Here is a 17,532-nt window from a genome sequence, read left to right as displayed (position 1 = left end):
TGGACATTGTGTTTTGTGTTACAAAAAGTACCCAGACCCTTTTATACATGAGCTTTCAGAAAAGATTCTCAACCTAGAAAAAGAAGCAAAATTCTACAAGATGCATTAACATTTATTTATTTTACCTCGATCTCTGGATGGTCCCTTCGGTTTGCGACCTGTAAAAATAACATTTACAAAGATTAACATAAAACTTCTAAATTAGTAATTATTTATTACATAATTGTATACATATAATATAGTAGGTGCAAGGAGAGCTGTTGATAGTATAAAACATTGTGAGAAACAGCTCCCTCTGAAGTAAAACAGTTTTTGAGAAAGAGGCAATTTCGCACTCAAATAATAAAAGACTTCAGCTTGAGTCTTTTATGATGCATCTGAAAGCACACAAATTTGTGCAGCAAGGGTGTTTTTTTCTTTCATTATTCTCTTGCAACTTAGATGACCAACTGAGCCAGGTTGGTTATTTTATGCATATGTTGGGATACACCAAGTGGGAATACCAGTCTTTTACAATAACCAAAGGTGTCCAGTGTTTTTAAAAACACTTACCTCTGTTCCCATATATCTTCAATTTAAAGCCGATCTTGTCCTTCCATTCGACTGGAACAACCCGGATGCTGCCAGTAGCGATCCCGTTGGGCAACCTGAAGATGGCCTCTTCCTTAGGGTTAACCTTGGCATCCTTGATATCGAAAACCTACAAGAGATTGTGGACAACTTTCAGTTAATATTTCCTACTGTACATCCTTTGTCCTCAGCACTTTACTCCTATTTGTTCATAGCCACCTATAGTTTCTGAAATAGAAACTTTGATTGGCTATAGTTTTCCCGCTTCTTTCTGAATCCGATCCCTCCCTTTATCCCTTTCCCCTCTCTTTTTCTATAAATGAATATGTTTTTTTTTTACTTGTTTAATGCCTCTGAAGAAGGTCCGGTTTGGATCGAAAGCTAAGGCCATCTACCTGACTCATTATAGCTAATATTTACTTATATAACTGTGGATCTTTCAGTAAGTGAATATTTCATTCTGGTTGTGAAGCCAAGAACTCTCAGAAAAGCATCCATCTTGGTCATGTTCCTTGTATCGAATAACGATAATGAATGCTGATAATCATTTTGCAATTAGGAACCCGACTATTTTGTTCTTCCAGCCTCGGTTTGGTTACATTGATATCAATGAGAGAAATTCAAGATGGCTGCACCGTGATCAAGGTCTATAGGAAAACCCCAGATAAATATTCCAGGGAGAACCCACGCAGTCAGGTAGGGACTGAAAACCCAATCCACATAGTGCCCCCGGTGGGATTCGAACCGGGGTCCCAGAGGTGGAAGGCGATGCAAGACACAACTTTGCTAACGTTACCACCCCTTGGGTCAAAGACATAAACCTAGCACCTCTACTTTATTTTTTTTTATTAATTGGTTGAAAAAGATGCACTAAGTAATCAACCCCCATGTCATAGTCGGAATGTTTAAAAGCTCACTGTTTTGCCATCTGGAGATTCGTAAACCTTCAAATCTTCGGACTCTGACTCCGGATCTTTGTAAAGCACTTTAAACCGTGTAACCGTGGCAACCTCTCCGTTCTTCAGCGTCACCGGAGCCACCTTCAGCTTCTTGACGACCCTCGGAGCGTCAAAGTTGACTTGGATGAATTGGTTTTCGTCAGTCGTGTCTGCAACCCAAGTTATTTTGTTCTTTTTGGGTTTGTACCCGTCGAGGACCGTGGATGTTTCAAAGTCAGTGATGAATCTCTTCAAATTGACTGTTTTGCCTGAAATGGGAGGTATTACAGTTACAGGCCTTGAACTTCCCTTTTTGAAGGGGGCACAGCAATAATTTTCCTCTGGTATTTAAGTGAGAAATTACTTCTTTCTAAAAAACTACAGTACTTTAGTGGGAGCCATTTCTCAAAATGTTTTATACCATCAACAGCTCTACATTGCTCATTACCAAGTAAGTTTTTATGAGGTATTACCAATTAAAATTTTACATAGGTTTGGCCAAAAACATGGTAGACCCACATGGTTTCAATACACATGGCAAGTAAGCGCTTCAGTCAATATAGCTCGAGGTCCAAATGCCTGTTAAATATTAGTGGCCTCTTACAAAGTGCTCAGGTTCGTCAGGCATGATGCTCATGGCGCTGTACAAGCAAAATATAAATGCAAAAGCCAAGGCAATCTACCCTACTCATTTTATACACCATTGACATTGTATATTGACTAACTTAGGCAGAGTTTTAGTTTTAAAGGTACAGGGGTTGATTTCACAAAGAGTTAGGACTAGTCCTAGGAGGTATGAAATACTTAAGGGTAGTCCTAAGTTAGGATGAGTACCTCGTCCTATCTCCAGATAAGACTAGTCTTAACTATTTGTGAAATCCACCCCTGGGTAATCACTTCAATGAAACAGAATTACAAAGTTAACAGATAAGTTTTGAGTACCGGGTAATTGTAATTTATCCATACCTTTCTTTTTAGATTCAGGTGTTTCTGTTTCGTCACGTGAGGGCTCCGGTGGTTGATCATCTGATGGTTTTCCAGGTTTGGGTTTGACTGGTGGGAGAGGATTGGGCTGATCAGCTGAAGGTTGGGCTTCTGGAGTTACAACTGGGGTTGGAACTTCTGGTACCTCTGTAGCTTCAACTTGTGGTACCTCCGGAGTTTGAACTTCTGGTACTTCTGGATCTACAACTGGGGTTGGAACTTCTGGTACCTCTGTAGCTTCAACTGCTGGTTCTTCTGGAGTTACAACTTCAGGTACCTCTGGAGTTACAACTTCTGGTACTTCTGGAACCCCTGTGGCTTCAACTTCCGGTACTTCTGGAGTTACAACTTCAGGTACCTCTGGAATTACAACTTCTGGTACTTCTGGAACCTCTGTGGCTTCAACTTCCGGTACTTCTGGAGTTACAACTTCAGGTACCTCTGGAGTTACAACTTCTGGTACTTCTGGAACCCCTGTGGCTTCAACTTCCGGTACTTCTGGAGTTACAACTTCAGGTACCTCTGGAGTTACAACTTCTGGTACTTCTGGAACCTCTGTGGCTTCAACTTCCGGTACTTCTGGAGTTACAACTTTGCCTGGTGGGAGAACATTTGGCTGATCAGCTGAAGGTTGTGCTTCTGGAGTTACAACTGGGGTTGGAACTTCTGGTACCTCTGGATCTACAACTGGGGTTGGAACTTCTGGTACCTCTGTAGCTTCAACTTCTGGTACCTCTGGAGTTACAACTTCTGGTACATCGGGAACCTCTGTGGCTTCAACTTCTGGTACTTCTGGAGTTACAACTTCAGGTACTCCTGGAGTTACAACTTCTGGTATTTCTGGAGTTACAACTTCTGGTATTTCTGGAGTTACAACTTCTGGTATTTCTGGAGTTACAACTTCTGGTATTTCTGGAGTTACAACTTCTGGTACCTCTGGAGTTTGAACTTCTGGTACCTCTGGCTCTACAGCTGGAGTTGGAACTTCTGGTACCTCTGTAGCTTCAACTTCTGGTACCTCTGGAGTTACCACTTCTGGTACTTCTGGAACCTCTGTGGCTTCAAATTCTGGTACTTCTGGAGTTACAACTTCAGGTACCTCTGGAGTTACAACTTCTGGTATTTCTGGAGTTACAACTTCTGGTATTTCTGGAGTTACAACTTCTGGTTCCTCTGGAAATTGAACTTCTGGTACCTCTGGCTCTACAGCTGGAGTTGGAACTTCTGGTACCTCTGTAGCTTCAACTTCTGGTACCTCTGGAGTTACAACTTCTGGTACTTCGGGAACCTCTGTGGCTTCAACTTCTGGTACTTCTGGAGTTACAACTTCAGGTACCTCTGGAGTTACAACTTCAGGTACCTCTGGAGTTACAACTTCAGGTACTCCTGGAGTTACAACTTCTGGTATTTCTGGAGTTACAACTTCAGGTACCTCTGGAGTTACAACTTCAGGTACCTCTGGAGTTACAACTTCAGGTACTCCTGGAGTTACAACTTCTGGTACCTCTGGAGTTACAACTGGGGGTTCAACTTCTGGTACCTCTGGAGTTACAACTGGGGTTGGAACTTCCGGTACCTTAACTGGTGGTTCGGCTGGAGAAGGTTCAGTCTCATCCTCCTCAGTCTCATCTTCTTCAAGAGGTTCTGACAGAAAAACAACAACTCTCAATTGTTAACTTTGCCATCTTAAAACACTGTTTAAATTTAAGTGTGGCTATATCTGGAAAAACTGTTTCTGTCTTCATTATCATGAGTGTTGTGGCTGAGAGGTCCAGTTCACCAGACGCAAGCTCTTGTTTTCTTAGCAGCAGCAGAGAGTGAGTTCGAATCCCGGTCATGACACTTGTGACAGGGATGTGATAGGCTGCTGCCAAAAACACCTGAAGTGTGAGTGCAAAGCGTGAAAGCTTTCAAGCGTGAAGCCTGCGTACATTAATTTATCTTTGGTTTTAAAGAGCCCTGTTGTGCAATTGTGGACGCATATATGGTTTTATATTAATGTTTTTATGAGTTTGATCTAAACTATAAAATAATAAGAATTACAACCATTGTTTTTGTTTTTACCGTTTGTTTTGTTTTGGGGTGGGGTAAAAAATAATATGAATTTCCAGTTACAAATTTTAACGCAACATCCTTGTAACAAAGACTGAACTCACTAATGTGCTGCACTCTGAAGCCTACGAGCTCGACACGCATTGCGACACACTTGTGCCAAGACAACGGGACGATCTTGATGGCGCGGACACAGATCTGGCTCGGTAGGAGATGACACACAATGCCCATTCCGTCAACATTACTTTGAAATATCTGGATGACAAACAAAATGATAATAGTAAATTACAAATAACCCTATAAGTTTATTTGATGTCCTGAAGCAAGACAATAAGGGTGTCATGGCCGAGTGGTTTAGAGCAACATATTCAAGTTCTAAATTCAAGTGGTTAAGTCATCAGAGTGACACTTATGTCCTTGAGCAAGACGCTTTACTATAATTGCTTCTCTTCACATAGGGTTATAAAGCACTCACGGCAGAATAAGGGAGAGTTTTCACCTCTGCTTCAAGTTTAATACAGAATTTTCTGCAGAATCTGGGAAAGTTTAAGTTTTGCTTAGAGTGTTATACAGAACTTTCTGCAGAATCAGGGAGTGTTTTCAGCTCTGCTTTAAGTGTGCTACAGATCTTTCTGCAAAATCAAGAAAACCTTTCTGCAGAATGAGGGAGAGTGAGGGAGACAGCTTTGCTTTGGGTGTGACAGAGCTTTTTATAAGAAGTGAGTGTTATTCTTGTTAAAGTAAACAAAGCGCTAGTGCTCTAGAAATGTTGTAATTATTATCACTATCATCACAAACCTCTACAGAGCCGTCCAGAGCTTTGTACGGCACAAACAACTTCCCGTCCACACTCGTCTCCATCATGAACTGGGACACGAACGACTCCTCAGGGACCACACTACCCTGGGTGAGGATACCCTCGACGTCAGTCAGCTCCAGTAGATCAATGGTGAGGAAGTGCTCCTTCTCGGTGAGGGACGGCGCAGAGGGCCTGCACTCAGCGACCCAGGCACGTTTAGGCAGGTTCAGACGGGCGTTCTGGGGTTGGTAGCCCTAGTACAGAAACGCAGAAAGATTTTAAAATGAAGTTGAAAGCTGTTTTCATACTGTTTAATGGTATCCGTCCTGTAATTTGCGCTTGCGCTGTTGGATTTGTATAAAATAAATTTTTTTAAAATTTAAAAAAAGTATTCTTATGTACAATGTACATGTACATGTAGATCAAACCTTAGAAAAATATTCTTTTAAAAAAAAATGAAAACAAAATTGTGGGTTGTTAATTATTGTGAATTATTAGCTCTCTGTTGAATTAGTTCCCTTTTGAAATTATTTTTATTATGTAAATCGGCCCTAACCAAATATTTAAAAAAAATGTGGGTTGTTTTAAAGAATGATGAATTAGTTCCCTGTTGGCGGGTCCGATGTATCACAATGGTTTAGTTTTGGCACTGCCCTAAGCCCCTATTTCATAGAGCTTCTTAAGCAGAAAATATTACTTATAAGCAGAAAATTTGTTATGTTGTATCGGGTTCATAGAGATCGATGCAACCAAAATCACCAACAAATTTGGGGCAGCTGGTGCTATTTCTTGAAAAAGGGTTTTTAGATGAACAAAATAACAATCCCCAGAATTAGTACAGGTAAACATGATAGTGAATTACAAAGCTTTCCGGAGGATTGGGCCAGGTATAAACTTTATAATCAGCCAGTTTTCAGATTGAAACTAATATTATTCTAATATTAATTTAAGAACTGACTCCGCGGTACATGTAGTACAGTTAATCACGATCCTATTAGCTAAAGTAGTAGTCCCAGCCTATTTTCTATACCATCCGCCCGCGTAATATGGTGGGTATGTTCAGACAGCGTACTAAGTTGGACCCGAACCGGTTTAACTTCTACGAGTAGCAGGGGGTGATCGTAAAAATAAAACCCCTTGCGGTCAGACAGCACTGAGTTAAACCCGATACGGTTTATCTTTGGTTTTAAGAGGTCAAAGCAAACGCGACCCCGTTACTCTAACATCCTGTTTATTGGCCCGTTCATTGGTCACCGTGTGTTTACATAATAATTACGGAGGTCAATGGGTCGTCTGTTGTGAGTTAAACCAGATGTGGTCTTTTTCATTCTGTCCACACACAGTGTTAAAAGATAAACCCGAAGCGGTCTAAAGATAAACCCCCTCCCTGGACGGTTTATCTTTTCTGGGTTGAACTCGATTCGGACTAACTTTAAAACCATTCAGACACACAGAGTTGAACTCGATCGGGTTGAACCATGAGTTAAACCAACTTGAGTACTGTGTCTGAACGACCTCAGTGTTACCGTTCTCAGAGAGTAGGAACACTGTGCATACCTTCTTGTAGATACTGGCAGATATCTGGGCGTTATCAATCTCACCGGCCTCCATACCAAGATAATGAGCTCCTTCTAAAAAATAGACAAATGAAAGTAGGGAACTTAGATAAAACCAGTAAAATCAGTAAACTATCAAATTTGTTTGAAGACTGAGAACACTTAGGTCTCATACTTTTGGGGAAAAAAAGCAGCACCGGGAAAACTTGATGTGTTTCAAAGCACTTTTGCATGCCTTCCACTGGCAAATCATTTACTGAGTATAGCGTGATTTTTAATTTTAAAAAACATTTTATTTAAAACCAATTTGCCTCCTATTTAATTTCAATTTGTGTTGTTGTATACTATTGCAAAAATGTCGTAATTCAGCCTTTGTATTGCGAGGACAGTTTTTCAATAAACCATTTTATATACATATATCTATTTACCTATCTATCGATTTCCCCTGACATATGTAGGACGCTGCGTACCATTTTTCCTAATTAAACTAAATGGTCTATCCCCAAGTCGCAAACTATTTACCCAACTAAGTACACAAGCACTGACCTTTGAACTGACAGGCTGGGCCTGGAACTGGTCTTGAGACCCCATAAACTTTGACCTCTGACACCTGGATGTGGGTCAACTCATCCGGCTTGTCTGGATTCAGCTCGATGCTGACGTATTGACCGATGGGCGGGACACCGTCGATGCTCTGACATTGAATCTGGAAGATAATAATAACAACAACAAAACTCAACATTTATTAGGCGCTTAATACGGTTGTTTCTAAGCGCCCTGCATCTGGAACTCTCTTCCACTTAATCTCAGATCTTGTCTTTGTACCAGAAAATCCAAATCGCTTTTCAAAACTTATCTTATGTCACAGGTCTTCAAGGACCAATTTTGTTGTGTCTGTTTTTCTTTCGTTTTGGTCTTTGGTTTTACTGCGCCTTGGACACCCAGCAGGGTGAATACTGGGTGCATAACAACTCATGATTGCTATTATTATTACCAACACTGCCTCAGAGTCTCTTAGTTTTCTAACCTGTACTGTTTGTCCCGGCTCTACTTTCCGTCTGTAGATGGCGCTGCACGGTGGATTGTTGTTCACATCGGGATTGTCACCAACTCTCACCACGAAATTGGTCAAGATCTTAGGCTCGGCACACACTGGAGAGGACCGAAGAAGAAAACAAAAAAATTGTTGCTGATGAACACTCACGGTCATAAGTATTGTTTAAAGCATTGCATGGTGTGGATAAATAGGTTGAAACTTTCAATAAAAAGTAAAACCATGTTTTATATCTCTTTTGTGGGAGTGTTGGCTCTGAACAGAGCTGGAGTGGTCTCAATGTTTTGAACAGTGTACTCTTCAGGAGAAAGACGAGTAGGGTATAATACTACTTACTAAAGAAAGTTTAGGTTTTAGTTGTGGGAGGAAAACCCAAAGAATTATTCCACGCTGGTAGGCAGAGGTAAACAGGTGTTTAAATGACAGGGGGACTTACTTGTGATTCCTGGGTTAGTAACGGCAACAAAGTAGATCTGATGATGAGCTTTGAGATCCACGGACCACCACGGTTGTTTTTCCACCTTGGTGATAGATATTCCGTCCTCTGTGGAAAAAGAATTAGGCTAAAATAACAAAGGTGTGTGGATGTCTGAAATAGTAATGATATTAACTACATGTATATAGAAAGGTTTGCGGTAACACCATGTAATGACTATCTGTAATGAGTTTGGGTGGTTCTGAAAAGAACCGTTGGTTTCAACTCGACGTTTCGATCAGTATGCTCTGATCGTCTTCTGGAGGTTCTCCAGAAGACGATCAGAGCATACTGATCGAAACGTTCTCCAGAAGACGATCAGAGCCGTTTCTCACAATGTTTTATACTATCCAACTCTCCCTATTACTCTATTACCAAGTAAGGTTTTATGCCAATAATTATTTTGAGTAATTACCAATAGTGTCCACTGCATTTAACGATCATCAATTAGTGCATATTAATAATCATTGGTTCTAAATTCAATTTTTCTTTACCAAGGTTTTAGCAAGGATTTGGTAAAACGGTGTGCAATTTTACTGGAAACTTAAAACAGGGTGTCCAAATGGTTCACTTACAATACATTTACATTACAGGGTTTCCAAACTTGTTCAGGGTGTTCAAAAGACACCAATGGGATACATGCTTTGGCTAAACACTGTGGCTTCAAATATTTTTTAAACACAAAATCTACGTCTACAATTCGCAGGTACCCCTGGGTGAAATGACACTATTTGGAGTCCTAATCAGACCAGGAAGTTAACGATCATCAAAACTTTCTGGAAGTTTTGTAAAATATCTTTACCATCTTGTCCATCGACAGCTCCAGCTGGTCCGAAGACTGGCTCAAATGAACTGGACTGCTGTGCTGGTTTGTACAACGCCAAGTTCTCTATCCTTCCGTTGTCAGCTTCAGGAACTGTACGAAGACAAAATATAACACATTCAGGTGTTGAACTTCACTCTTAAAGCGGCACTTCCCACTGCATAAAGGGCACCTCTATGCGGAAATAAAATTTGTGCAAGAACCTTGCACGGGGCACCACAGCGATTAAGCACAGACAGGGCACCACGGCAATTGCTGTGGCTGATGATGTGATGACTTACCATCAGATAATTTTTATTTTATTGTTTATTTAATGTAGTTCTGAGGATGCTCACATTGTCTGAGGAGAACAATAGAGTCTGCTGCCACCTAGCTTCCTGAGAAGTCTCCAATAAACGTAAAAAATGTTTCTCTTTCACTTGTACTTTTTTCACCTTGTTCCTGCCACTTAAAATATGGCAGCTGCCACTTAAATAACTAATGGCAGCCACCCATTTCAATAACCGGCAGCCACCAGTTATTTCGGATAACTTTCCGTATGTGTGCCACCACCTTTTCACTCATTTTTACAAAAAGGGATATCTCATTGAGGTAAATTAAAATTTTTGGCAATAAGGTGAAACTGAAAGAGAAACACTTCCATGGGAAAGCGAAACACAACTGAAAGAAAAACAATTGTGAACAAGAAACACTCACCACTACCTGTGGCACTCAAGCTAGCTAGTTCAGTTATTGGTTCTACGGGGCACACAAACATGGTTTTTATTATACTAATTAATTATAGCCTGGCTGGGTGGCTAAAACTCTGTGAACAATGTTTGCTGTTATTAGTGTTGTGGCCTGCTCTCTAATCCTCTATACGGCTGTGTTAAATCTACTGATGGAGGTAGAAACAAACAAGTTAAACTCAAGAAAGCTTCGTCAAATCATCAAATCTTACTCTCTGGTTGTTGACCATACAGTTCCACCCTCATCCCCATTCTGTTGTAGTAGTCCACTGGATGGAAGCGTGCATAGCGAGCCTTGAAAGGATGCTCCAAGTTATGATGAACGATCTCATCACAGTCAGAGTTTCCACGGAATAACTGCCACAAAAACAGAGCATAGTAACCATTTTGTCAACAACCGTGATTGAGCTGTGAAAAGATTTCCAAGTCCGCGCGGTGGGTGATTTTTTTTTATCAACAACTTGCTGACGCCCTCTATTGACAGGGATAGATTAGTCGGAGATAAAAGTTTGTAACTATAATGGCCCTTTCGAAACCACGCCTTCGGATTTGGATTCAGGTTCAGGCTCCGTTCTCTCGTCTGAAGCCTTTAGCACGTAGGCCTATGAAAAGCACTGGCGCTGTCAAAACCAGTGCGGGCTTCGAGGGACCACCTCAACAAAAATAATCATGTAGAATACTTAAAGTTAAATAATAATGATTTTGTTTCGCCTTTAGAGAAAGATACAAACCTTAAACGGGTTGTGTATGCAAAAAATGAGATAGGCCTAGAGTCAGTCAAAGTTATTTCAGTGGTGGGTCAGATTTCTGAGCTTTGAATTCTCTTGAGGATTGTTATAAAAATGACGAGTAGGCACTACAATAAGTTTTTTTGTTTAAACTATTTTGGGGGGTTTACCATTCCACGATTGTTCTGACTTCTATCTCCATCCCCTCCATAGAAGTTCCAGTTACTGCCATCACCGCTGTGCGCCAAGTTGTATGACGTCACCCACTCCTTGTTGGTCCCTGCTGCACCTTGGGTGGCCATCCCTGTGATCATCGTCGGGTAAACCAGGTCAACCTACCACAGGTCAAAGTTCAAAGTTACTTTTACACACCACTCAAACAAGTTTTATTGGTAGATTTCCAAAAATCACTAAAAAGAAAACCCCACCAAGTAGGCCTATTTATAGGCATAATCTTAAAAAAAAAAAAATCAAAATCATCACTGCTCTGTCAATTTATTACTGTAGTTCAATCATAGATCGCTGTCTTTCTTATTAGTGCTTTGTATCAAATTGTAAGATGGAACAAAATAAAATGAGGAATCCCAATATAGGAAAAGCAAGTGTGAACAGGTGGTCTTGATTTAGTTGCTGCTGCGGAGAGAAGTTGTGTGTTTCCCTGCGAGGTGTCTAGTGAATTTGAGTGCATGGATGCTATTCTGGAACCAATAAACGAGACAGTAATAACAAGGGCCCAATTTCATAGAGCTGCTAGCACAAACATGTACTTAGCATGAAATTTCTGCCTCGATAAAACAGGAATACCAACCGAAAATTCCACGTGATTTTCAGGATGAGCAAACTACAGCTGAATACCAGTAAAAAGCAATATGCACCAAGAAGAAATTTGTTTGGTAATCCTGTTTTTATCAAGGAAGAAATTTCTTGCTAAGCAAATTTCCGTGCTTAGCAGCTCTATGGAATTGGGCCAAGGTTATCAACCTGGAGAAATTGGTTTTGGTTGAGGTTCATTGGGGACCATCCTCCCGCTCCTGCGTCTGACGGGAGTAGGTTCAGTCGGGCACGGTGCGGTCCCATGTTGTAAGGATCCACGGAGGATGATGCTGACATCTGGTTATTTGGGATTCTGCCGGAGGCAATCCCAAGTGGCATCGTATTCGGCAGGGCTGTGTTTTAAATTGATAAAAAAAAATATAGCGAGGATGTACAATCTTAATTTAAAAATAGTTAATAACAAAAAATAAAAATAAATTCGATTATTTAATTTTATTCTATTTATTTTATACTAATTCTTTTATTTTTTACAATTATTTTGGTTAACTTTTTAAAAAATTATACGTTTTTTTGTTGTTGATAGGCGGTAATTTAAAGTCACGGCTCCATCTGGAGTGACGTAGTTTTCGAGAAAGAAGTAATTTTCAACGAATCGAATTTGATTTCGAGACATCGGAATGAGATTTTGAGGTCTCGAAAATCAAGCATCTGAAAGAACACATCTTTGTGTGACAACGGTGTTTTTTCTTTCATTATTATCTCGCAACTTTGACGACCAAATGAGCTCAATTTTGTTCACAGGTTTGTTATTTTATGCGATTTTCGAGACACACCAAGTGAGAAGACTGCCGTCGATTTCAGAAAGAGTTAGGACTCGTCTTGTCTCGAGTTAGGACGAGTCACTCGTCCTAACATAGGATTAATCTTAAGGTCTGCATGCTACAGTGCCGGGTTGGGACTCGTCCTAAGTCCTAAGATTGATCTTAAGTTAGGAAGAGTTTTGTGAAATCGACGGCTGGTCTTAGACAATTTTTACCAATGGTGTCCAGTGTCTTTAAAGTAAGGAATTGTTTGTGTGGAATAAAACTTTACATTCCGACTACAAGGTACGGGTTACGAAACCTTTACAGTAAAGCCCTCACACCAACCGATAGTCTCACTGTTTTAGATTGAACTTTTTGCACTTTGAAAAAGGATCAAATTTATTCGCCTTACCTGGGTCTCGAGAAACATGGATACCATATCCTGCTGGACTTTTCCCTGTAAATGTAAATTATGTAATATATATAATTTCGTTCACCTGTATAATAATTTATATATAATTTGTTGTGTAAAAAAAAAATACACAAACAGAAAGTTCCCCTTTCATTAAAAGAAACGGAACAATTTGAAGAAAAAAACAAAAAATTTAAGTTTTCCCCCCATTATTTTCGAATAAAGAAAAAGTAGGAACAGATATGCAAAGAAAAACTCACCAGTAGCCCTGTCCAATACATACGGTTCTCCGGCAGGATCTAAAACAGAAAGGACTAGTCAGTTTACTATTTTTTAAAGTGATATTGTTTTACTCATTTTTCAAAAACTACAGCACCTCAGTAGGTAAGATTTGAAGGGAATCTTTCCACTATCATTATCTTCAAACCCTGTAAGTGTAAATATATGGACATTTTCAAAATGTACCCAAATCCTTTAAGTTGCTTATCTATATTATGTAATATTTTATAAAAGTTAAGTTATATCTTGGGAAGAACACGTATGAACTAAATGTTGAATTGAATAATTTGAAGTTATCATGACAATGTAACAATAGCCTCAAAGGGTAATTAATTATTAATTAACTCTCATCTGATTCTAAACCCGTAGCAATAGTGTTTCGGTGCGGCGTGGAAATACTTAGTTTAGTACATCTGGTGTAAAACAAATCAATTGTGACCATTTCGGTTTCATTTTTAATCACGCAATACAACTTTCCACTGTCGTATAGTGCTTTTTGATGTTTTTTCTTCTTAATCTATATTACAAAAAAGAATCCCCTAAAAAATTAATAAGTAACAAATCCCTACCATTCTTCCCGTCCCCGCATCCAGCAATTGTGCCGCACTCAGTGCACATGTACGGGTCGTTAGCACACGGGCAGCCGCCGTTTATGCAACAAGCACAGTTCTCTCTGCCGGGGTTGCCCGGGCAGGGACACTCCATGGCACCGGTCCAGCCATTGGCCACTCGGTCTTTGATGACAAGATGAGCTGCAAGAGCGGGAAAAAAATAATAATCTGAGGAAACATCTAATTTTCACAGGTTTGTTATTTTATGCATATGTTGAGATACACAAAGTAAGAAGACTGGTCTTTGACAATAATAAGATTTTGATTGACTTGATTATTCGAAAAAAATGTGTATATTTGCTATGCAAGACTGTTTTCATAATGTTTTTATAATATTTTTTATTAATATTTGTATCCGTCCTGAAATTGGCGCTTGCGCTGTTGGATGTTGTAATAAAATTAAAAAAAAAATAATAATAATAAAAGACAATTACTCACGCGTTCCACAGGAGTATTCTTGGCCACATTTGACGCAAACATTCTGGAAACCAATATGGCACTGGACTCCACCCACAATGCAACAGGCACAATCTTGCCGTTTGAAATCAAACTTGCACGTGCAACCTTCCCTGGTTAGCGTCCAACGGTCAGCGTATCGGCTGATCTCAGTCAACGCCAGTGCTGTAAAGAAACGAAAGTGATCAACATAATTTAACTTAATTAAATTCATGGTTTATTGTCCATAAAATGGAAGTTTGCTTTGTCTAAACTGTGTGTCGATCCAAAAGGTTGAATATTGTGAATTTTATGTTCAAGTTGTGATTTTTATGTTCATACCAACGCGTACTAGGTTTTATTTTTTGAACAAAACAAATTCAGTGAGTTTGTTAGACAAAATTAACAGCTCCACATTTATGTGAGAAAACATACACAGGTACCTATTAGAATATTAATACCACAGCAGGCTCAAACTGCAGAGCATTTCCTTCATCAGGGAGCTCAGTTGAGGTCAGATCTTACCAAATTACAAAAAAATTATCTCTTCGTTAGAATAATTATAGTCATGTTTTTGGCAAAATTGGTAGATTGTCAGATTTTTTTTTTAAAGCGTAATCTTTTACTCGTATAAAATTATATATCTTGCGCGTGCTTATTATTATTGCAAATTTGCGAAAAATAGAAAAGAGATTAGATGGGTTACCATTTTCGTCATCAGCAATTGACATAGAGATGACGTTCGTCCAACACAGGACACCAAACAGAAGCAAGCAAATGCTTGCTCTGTATGCAGAGGGCATCACTAGATAAACAAAAAAAAACAATATTTTAATAAATTAATTAATGTAGAAAAGACTTTGTTTGGGAATCACTCTCACGATGGCAATAAACATTTTTATTTAGAAGTTAGAAGAACAGCAATTTTCACTAAGAATAACGCATTTTTAAAGGCAGTAAACACTATTGGTAATTGCTCAAAATAATTGTTATCATAAAACCTTTGAATCTCAAAAACTTTAAAGTCAGGTTTCTCAGGTTGTGTATTCCGAAGAGAACATAACCGCTCTGGATTTGCGGCAACATAAACAAAATGAGACGATACACATTTCACAGGTGGGCCGATAGTTTTATTTTATGTCTCCATTAACTATACAGGATTAAAACAATCGAAGTCAAACAACCAACGGTATACTTCCCCGACATGGTGAGCCTTTTCGTTAAGCTCTAAGTACCCACAGGGGTCGATTTCACAAAGAGTTAGGACTCGTCTTATCTCGAGTTAGGACGTGTAACACTTCCTAACTTAGGATTTATCTTAAGGTCTGCATGCTACACTGCAGGGTTGGGACTCGTCCTAAGTCCTATAAGATTAATCTTAAGTTAGGAAGGGTTTTGTGAAATCGACGGCACGAGTCAGAATTGACCCGGATCCCGAGTGTCGTCATAGGGCCTGACCCGACCCAGGCAAACCTACAAAAATTGATATTCTTCTCAATGCGTCATTTTTTGTTGTTGCCATTTCCGTGTATTTTTCGTTTTTTTCTTTGACACAGCCTCGGGGTCACGCTGACCCATAAATGTCATTTAGAGTGTCTGGTGGTTTATGGGGAAACATAAAACAATTTAATTATAGGAAAATATTTAATAGTTGTTTCCCATGTCTGTCAATGATGACACTCCTGGCGCCAAAAAACGAGAACTCTGCTAATACACAATGACACAAGACAATCAACAGTTTGAAGGTTATTGTTTCCGAAATAGATATGTTTGAGATGATTTTTGAATTTGGAACAAGTATCTGCTTTACTGAGTTGAAGTAAATGAAACATTGACAAATTTTTATGTAAACATGTCACATTATGTAAATGTCATCATGCATTATTCATGAGGCACACGTCATGATTTGGTTATAAAACCCGAGCGGCCTCCAACACAAAGGTTTTGGCGCGCACGTGTCGCTAATGACCTCCACAGGTGGGTGGACAAAAAAGGACCTCTCTTTCATGACTGCAATATTGAAGCAATAAATATTAATAGCTTAACAGCTTGTATGGTCATTATGGCTTGGGATGAGGATTTTGTTTCATGCGAGCTGAATGTGAAACATTAAAGGCACTGGACACTATTGGTAATTACTCAAAATAGTTGTTAGCATAAAACCTTACTTGGTAACGAGTAATGGTGAGCTGTTGATAGCATAACACATTGTGAAGTAACGTAGTTTTTTAGACAGAGGTAATTTCTCTCTCAATCAATAAAATACTTCGCTGAAGCATTTTATTATGCGTCTGAAAGCACACAAAGTAAGGCAACAATGGTGTTTTTTCTTTCTATATTCTCTTGCAAATTTGATGACTAATTTTGAGTCCAACTTTTCACCATTTTGTTATGCATGTGGGGATACACCAAGATAGTGAGAATACTGGTCTTTTACAATAACCCAAAAGTGTCCAGTGTCTTTAGGTTATTGACTAAATAATGGCGTCTTTTTACTTTCGTCAGCTCTTAAAGACTCTGGACACTATTGGTAATTGTCAAAGACCAGTCTTCTCACTTGGTGTATCTCAACATATGCATAAAATAGCAAACTTGTGAAAACAAAGAAAAGTACAACAATATGAAAACGCTATTACAACTAAATTACAACTTAGATATTTGCATATAGCTAGTATAATTTACAAAGTAAACTCGAGGTTGGAATAAAGAAAGTCTGTTTAGAAATATTATTTGCTGATTAATTGAGTTTTTAGTTTCCGCTTGAATAAGAATAAACTATGTTGCATATCTCATCGGACTTTTTGGTTTCTTAAGAAACATGAACAATCTTTCTGAGGAGCAGGATTCCTAACCACTCCGATTCACAAATCCGTTTCGCGGCAGAGGGAAAAATTGACATATTTCTATTTCAAACAATTATTCTCTTAAAGGCAGTGGACACTATTGGTAATTACTCACAATAATTATTAGCATAAAACCTTACTTGGTAACGAGTAATGGGGAGCTGTTGATAGTATAAAACATTGTGAGAAACGGCTCCCTCTGAAGTAGCGTAGTTTTCGAGAAAGAAGTAATTTTCCACGAATTTGATTTCGAGACCTCAGATTTAGAATCTGAGGTCTCGAAATCAAGCATTTATTTATTTCCTTTATTTACCCAGGGTGAGCCAAATCTGTAAAAAAAAAAATGTTTTCCATTTGGGCCCTGCGAACAAACTAACATGTTAAAAGCATATGAAAGCACACAACAAGGGTGTTTCTTCTTTCATTATTATCTCGCAACTTCGATGACCGATTGAGCTCAAATTTTCACAGGTTTGTTATTTCATGTATATGATGAGATTTACCAATAGTGTCCACTGTCTTTAAAAGAAGAATACACTCTCTCACAGGTCAGAATTGACCAGGATTCCGGCTCCCATCTGAGAGCTTGACTGGGAAAGTGGTTGATTCAACGGATTGTGAGTCATTTTGACAAATTTGTCTGCGTCATTTTGGAACACAGATTTGAT

At 39.1% G+C, this 17,532-nt stretch overlaps 2 protein-coding genes and 1 long non-coding RNA gene across 3 annotated transcripts; all 3 read right to left on the bottom strand.

Moving 5' to 3' along the window:
- Positions 1-125: 125 nt before the first annotated feature.
- On the bottom strand, positions 126-1,554 carry LOC117298326. Its single transcript, XR_004519966.1, has 3 exons — positions 1,488-1,554; positions 553-700; positions 126-158 (listed from the first exon to the last, which is right to left on the bottom strand). It is a non-coding gene; the product is annotated as an uncharacterized LOC117298326 (long non-coding RNA).
- Positions 1,555-2,406: 852 nt separating this feature from the next.
- On the bottom strand, positions 2,407-4,688 carry LOC117298740 (protein PELPK1-like). The gene is made up of 2 exons (XM_033782060.1): positions 4,649-4,688; positions 2,407-4,136 (listed from the first exon to the last, which is right to left on the bottom strand). The coding sequence occupies exons 1-2, from the start codon at positions 4,686-4,688 to the stop codon at positions 2,407-2,409; spliced, it is 1,770 nt and encodes a 589-aa protein (XP_033637951.1).
- Positions 4,689-5,559: 871 nt separating this feature from the next.
- Positions 5,560-10,361, bottom strand: LOC117298739. Its single transcript, XM_033782059.1, has 7 exons — positions 10,192-10,361; positions 9,231-9,344; positions 8,390-8,497; positions 7,927-8,051; positions 7,446-7,605; positions 6,837-6,974; positions 5,560-5,597 (listed from the first exon to the last, which is right to left on the bottom strand). The coding sequence occupies exons 1-7, from the start codon at positions 10,229-10,231 to the stop codon at positions 5,560-5,562; spliced, it is 723 nt and encodes a 240-aa protein (XP_033637950.1). The 5' UTR covers positions 10,232-10,361.
- Positions 10,362-17,532: the final 7,171 nt, after the last annotated feature.

Source organism: Asterias rubens, chromosome 13, assembly GCF_902459465.1.
Source record: "Asterias rubens chromosome 13, eAstRub1.3, whole genome shotgun sequence".
NCBI lineage: Eukaryota > Metazoa > Echinodermata > Asteroidea > Forcipulatida > Asteriidae > Asterias > Asterias rubens.
The sequence above is the reverse complement of the archived record's forward strand: the minus strand, read 5'-3'. Positions and strand labels throughout refer to the sequence as shown.

Excerpts from the sequence above, each read along its gene's own strand:
- LOC117298739 (XM_033782059.1), bottom strand. The coding sequence starts at position 10,231 with ATGGGGATGAGGGTGGAACTGTATGGTCAACAACCAGAGA. Across the intron at positions 8,498-9,230 it reads AGCTGTCGATGGACAAGATG|AGGACGGAATATCTATCACC; the intron begins GTAAAGATATTT and ends CTTTTTCCACAG. Across the intron at positions 5,598-6,836 it reads CGTTCAGACACAGTACTCAA|GGCTACCAACCCCAGAACGC; the intron begins GTTGGTTTAACT and ends TTTCTGTACTAG.
- LOC117298740 (XM_033782060.1), bottom strand. The coding sequence starts at position 4,688 with ATGCGTGTCGAGCTCGTAGGCTTCAGAGTGCAGCACATTA. Across the intron at positions 4,137-4,648 it reads CTTCAGAGTGCAGCACATTA|AACCTCTTGAAGAAGATGAG; the intron begins GTGAGTTCAGTC and ends TTTTTCTGTCAG.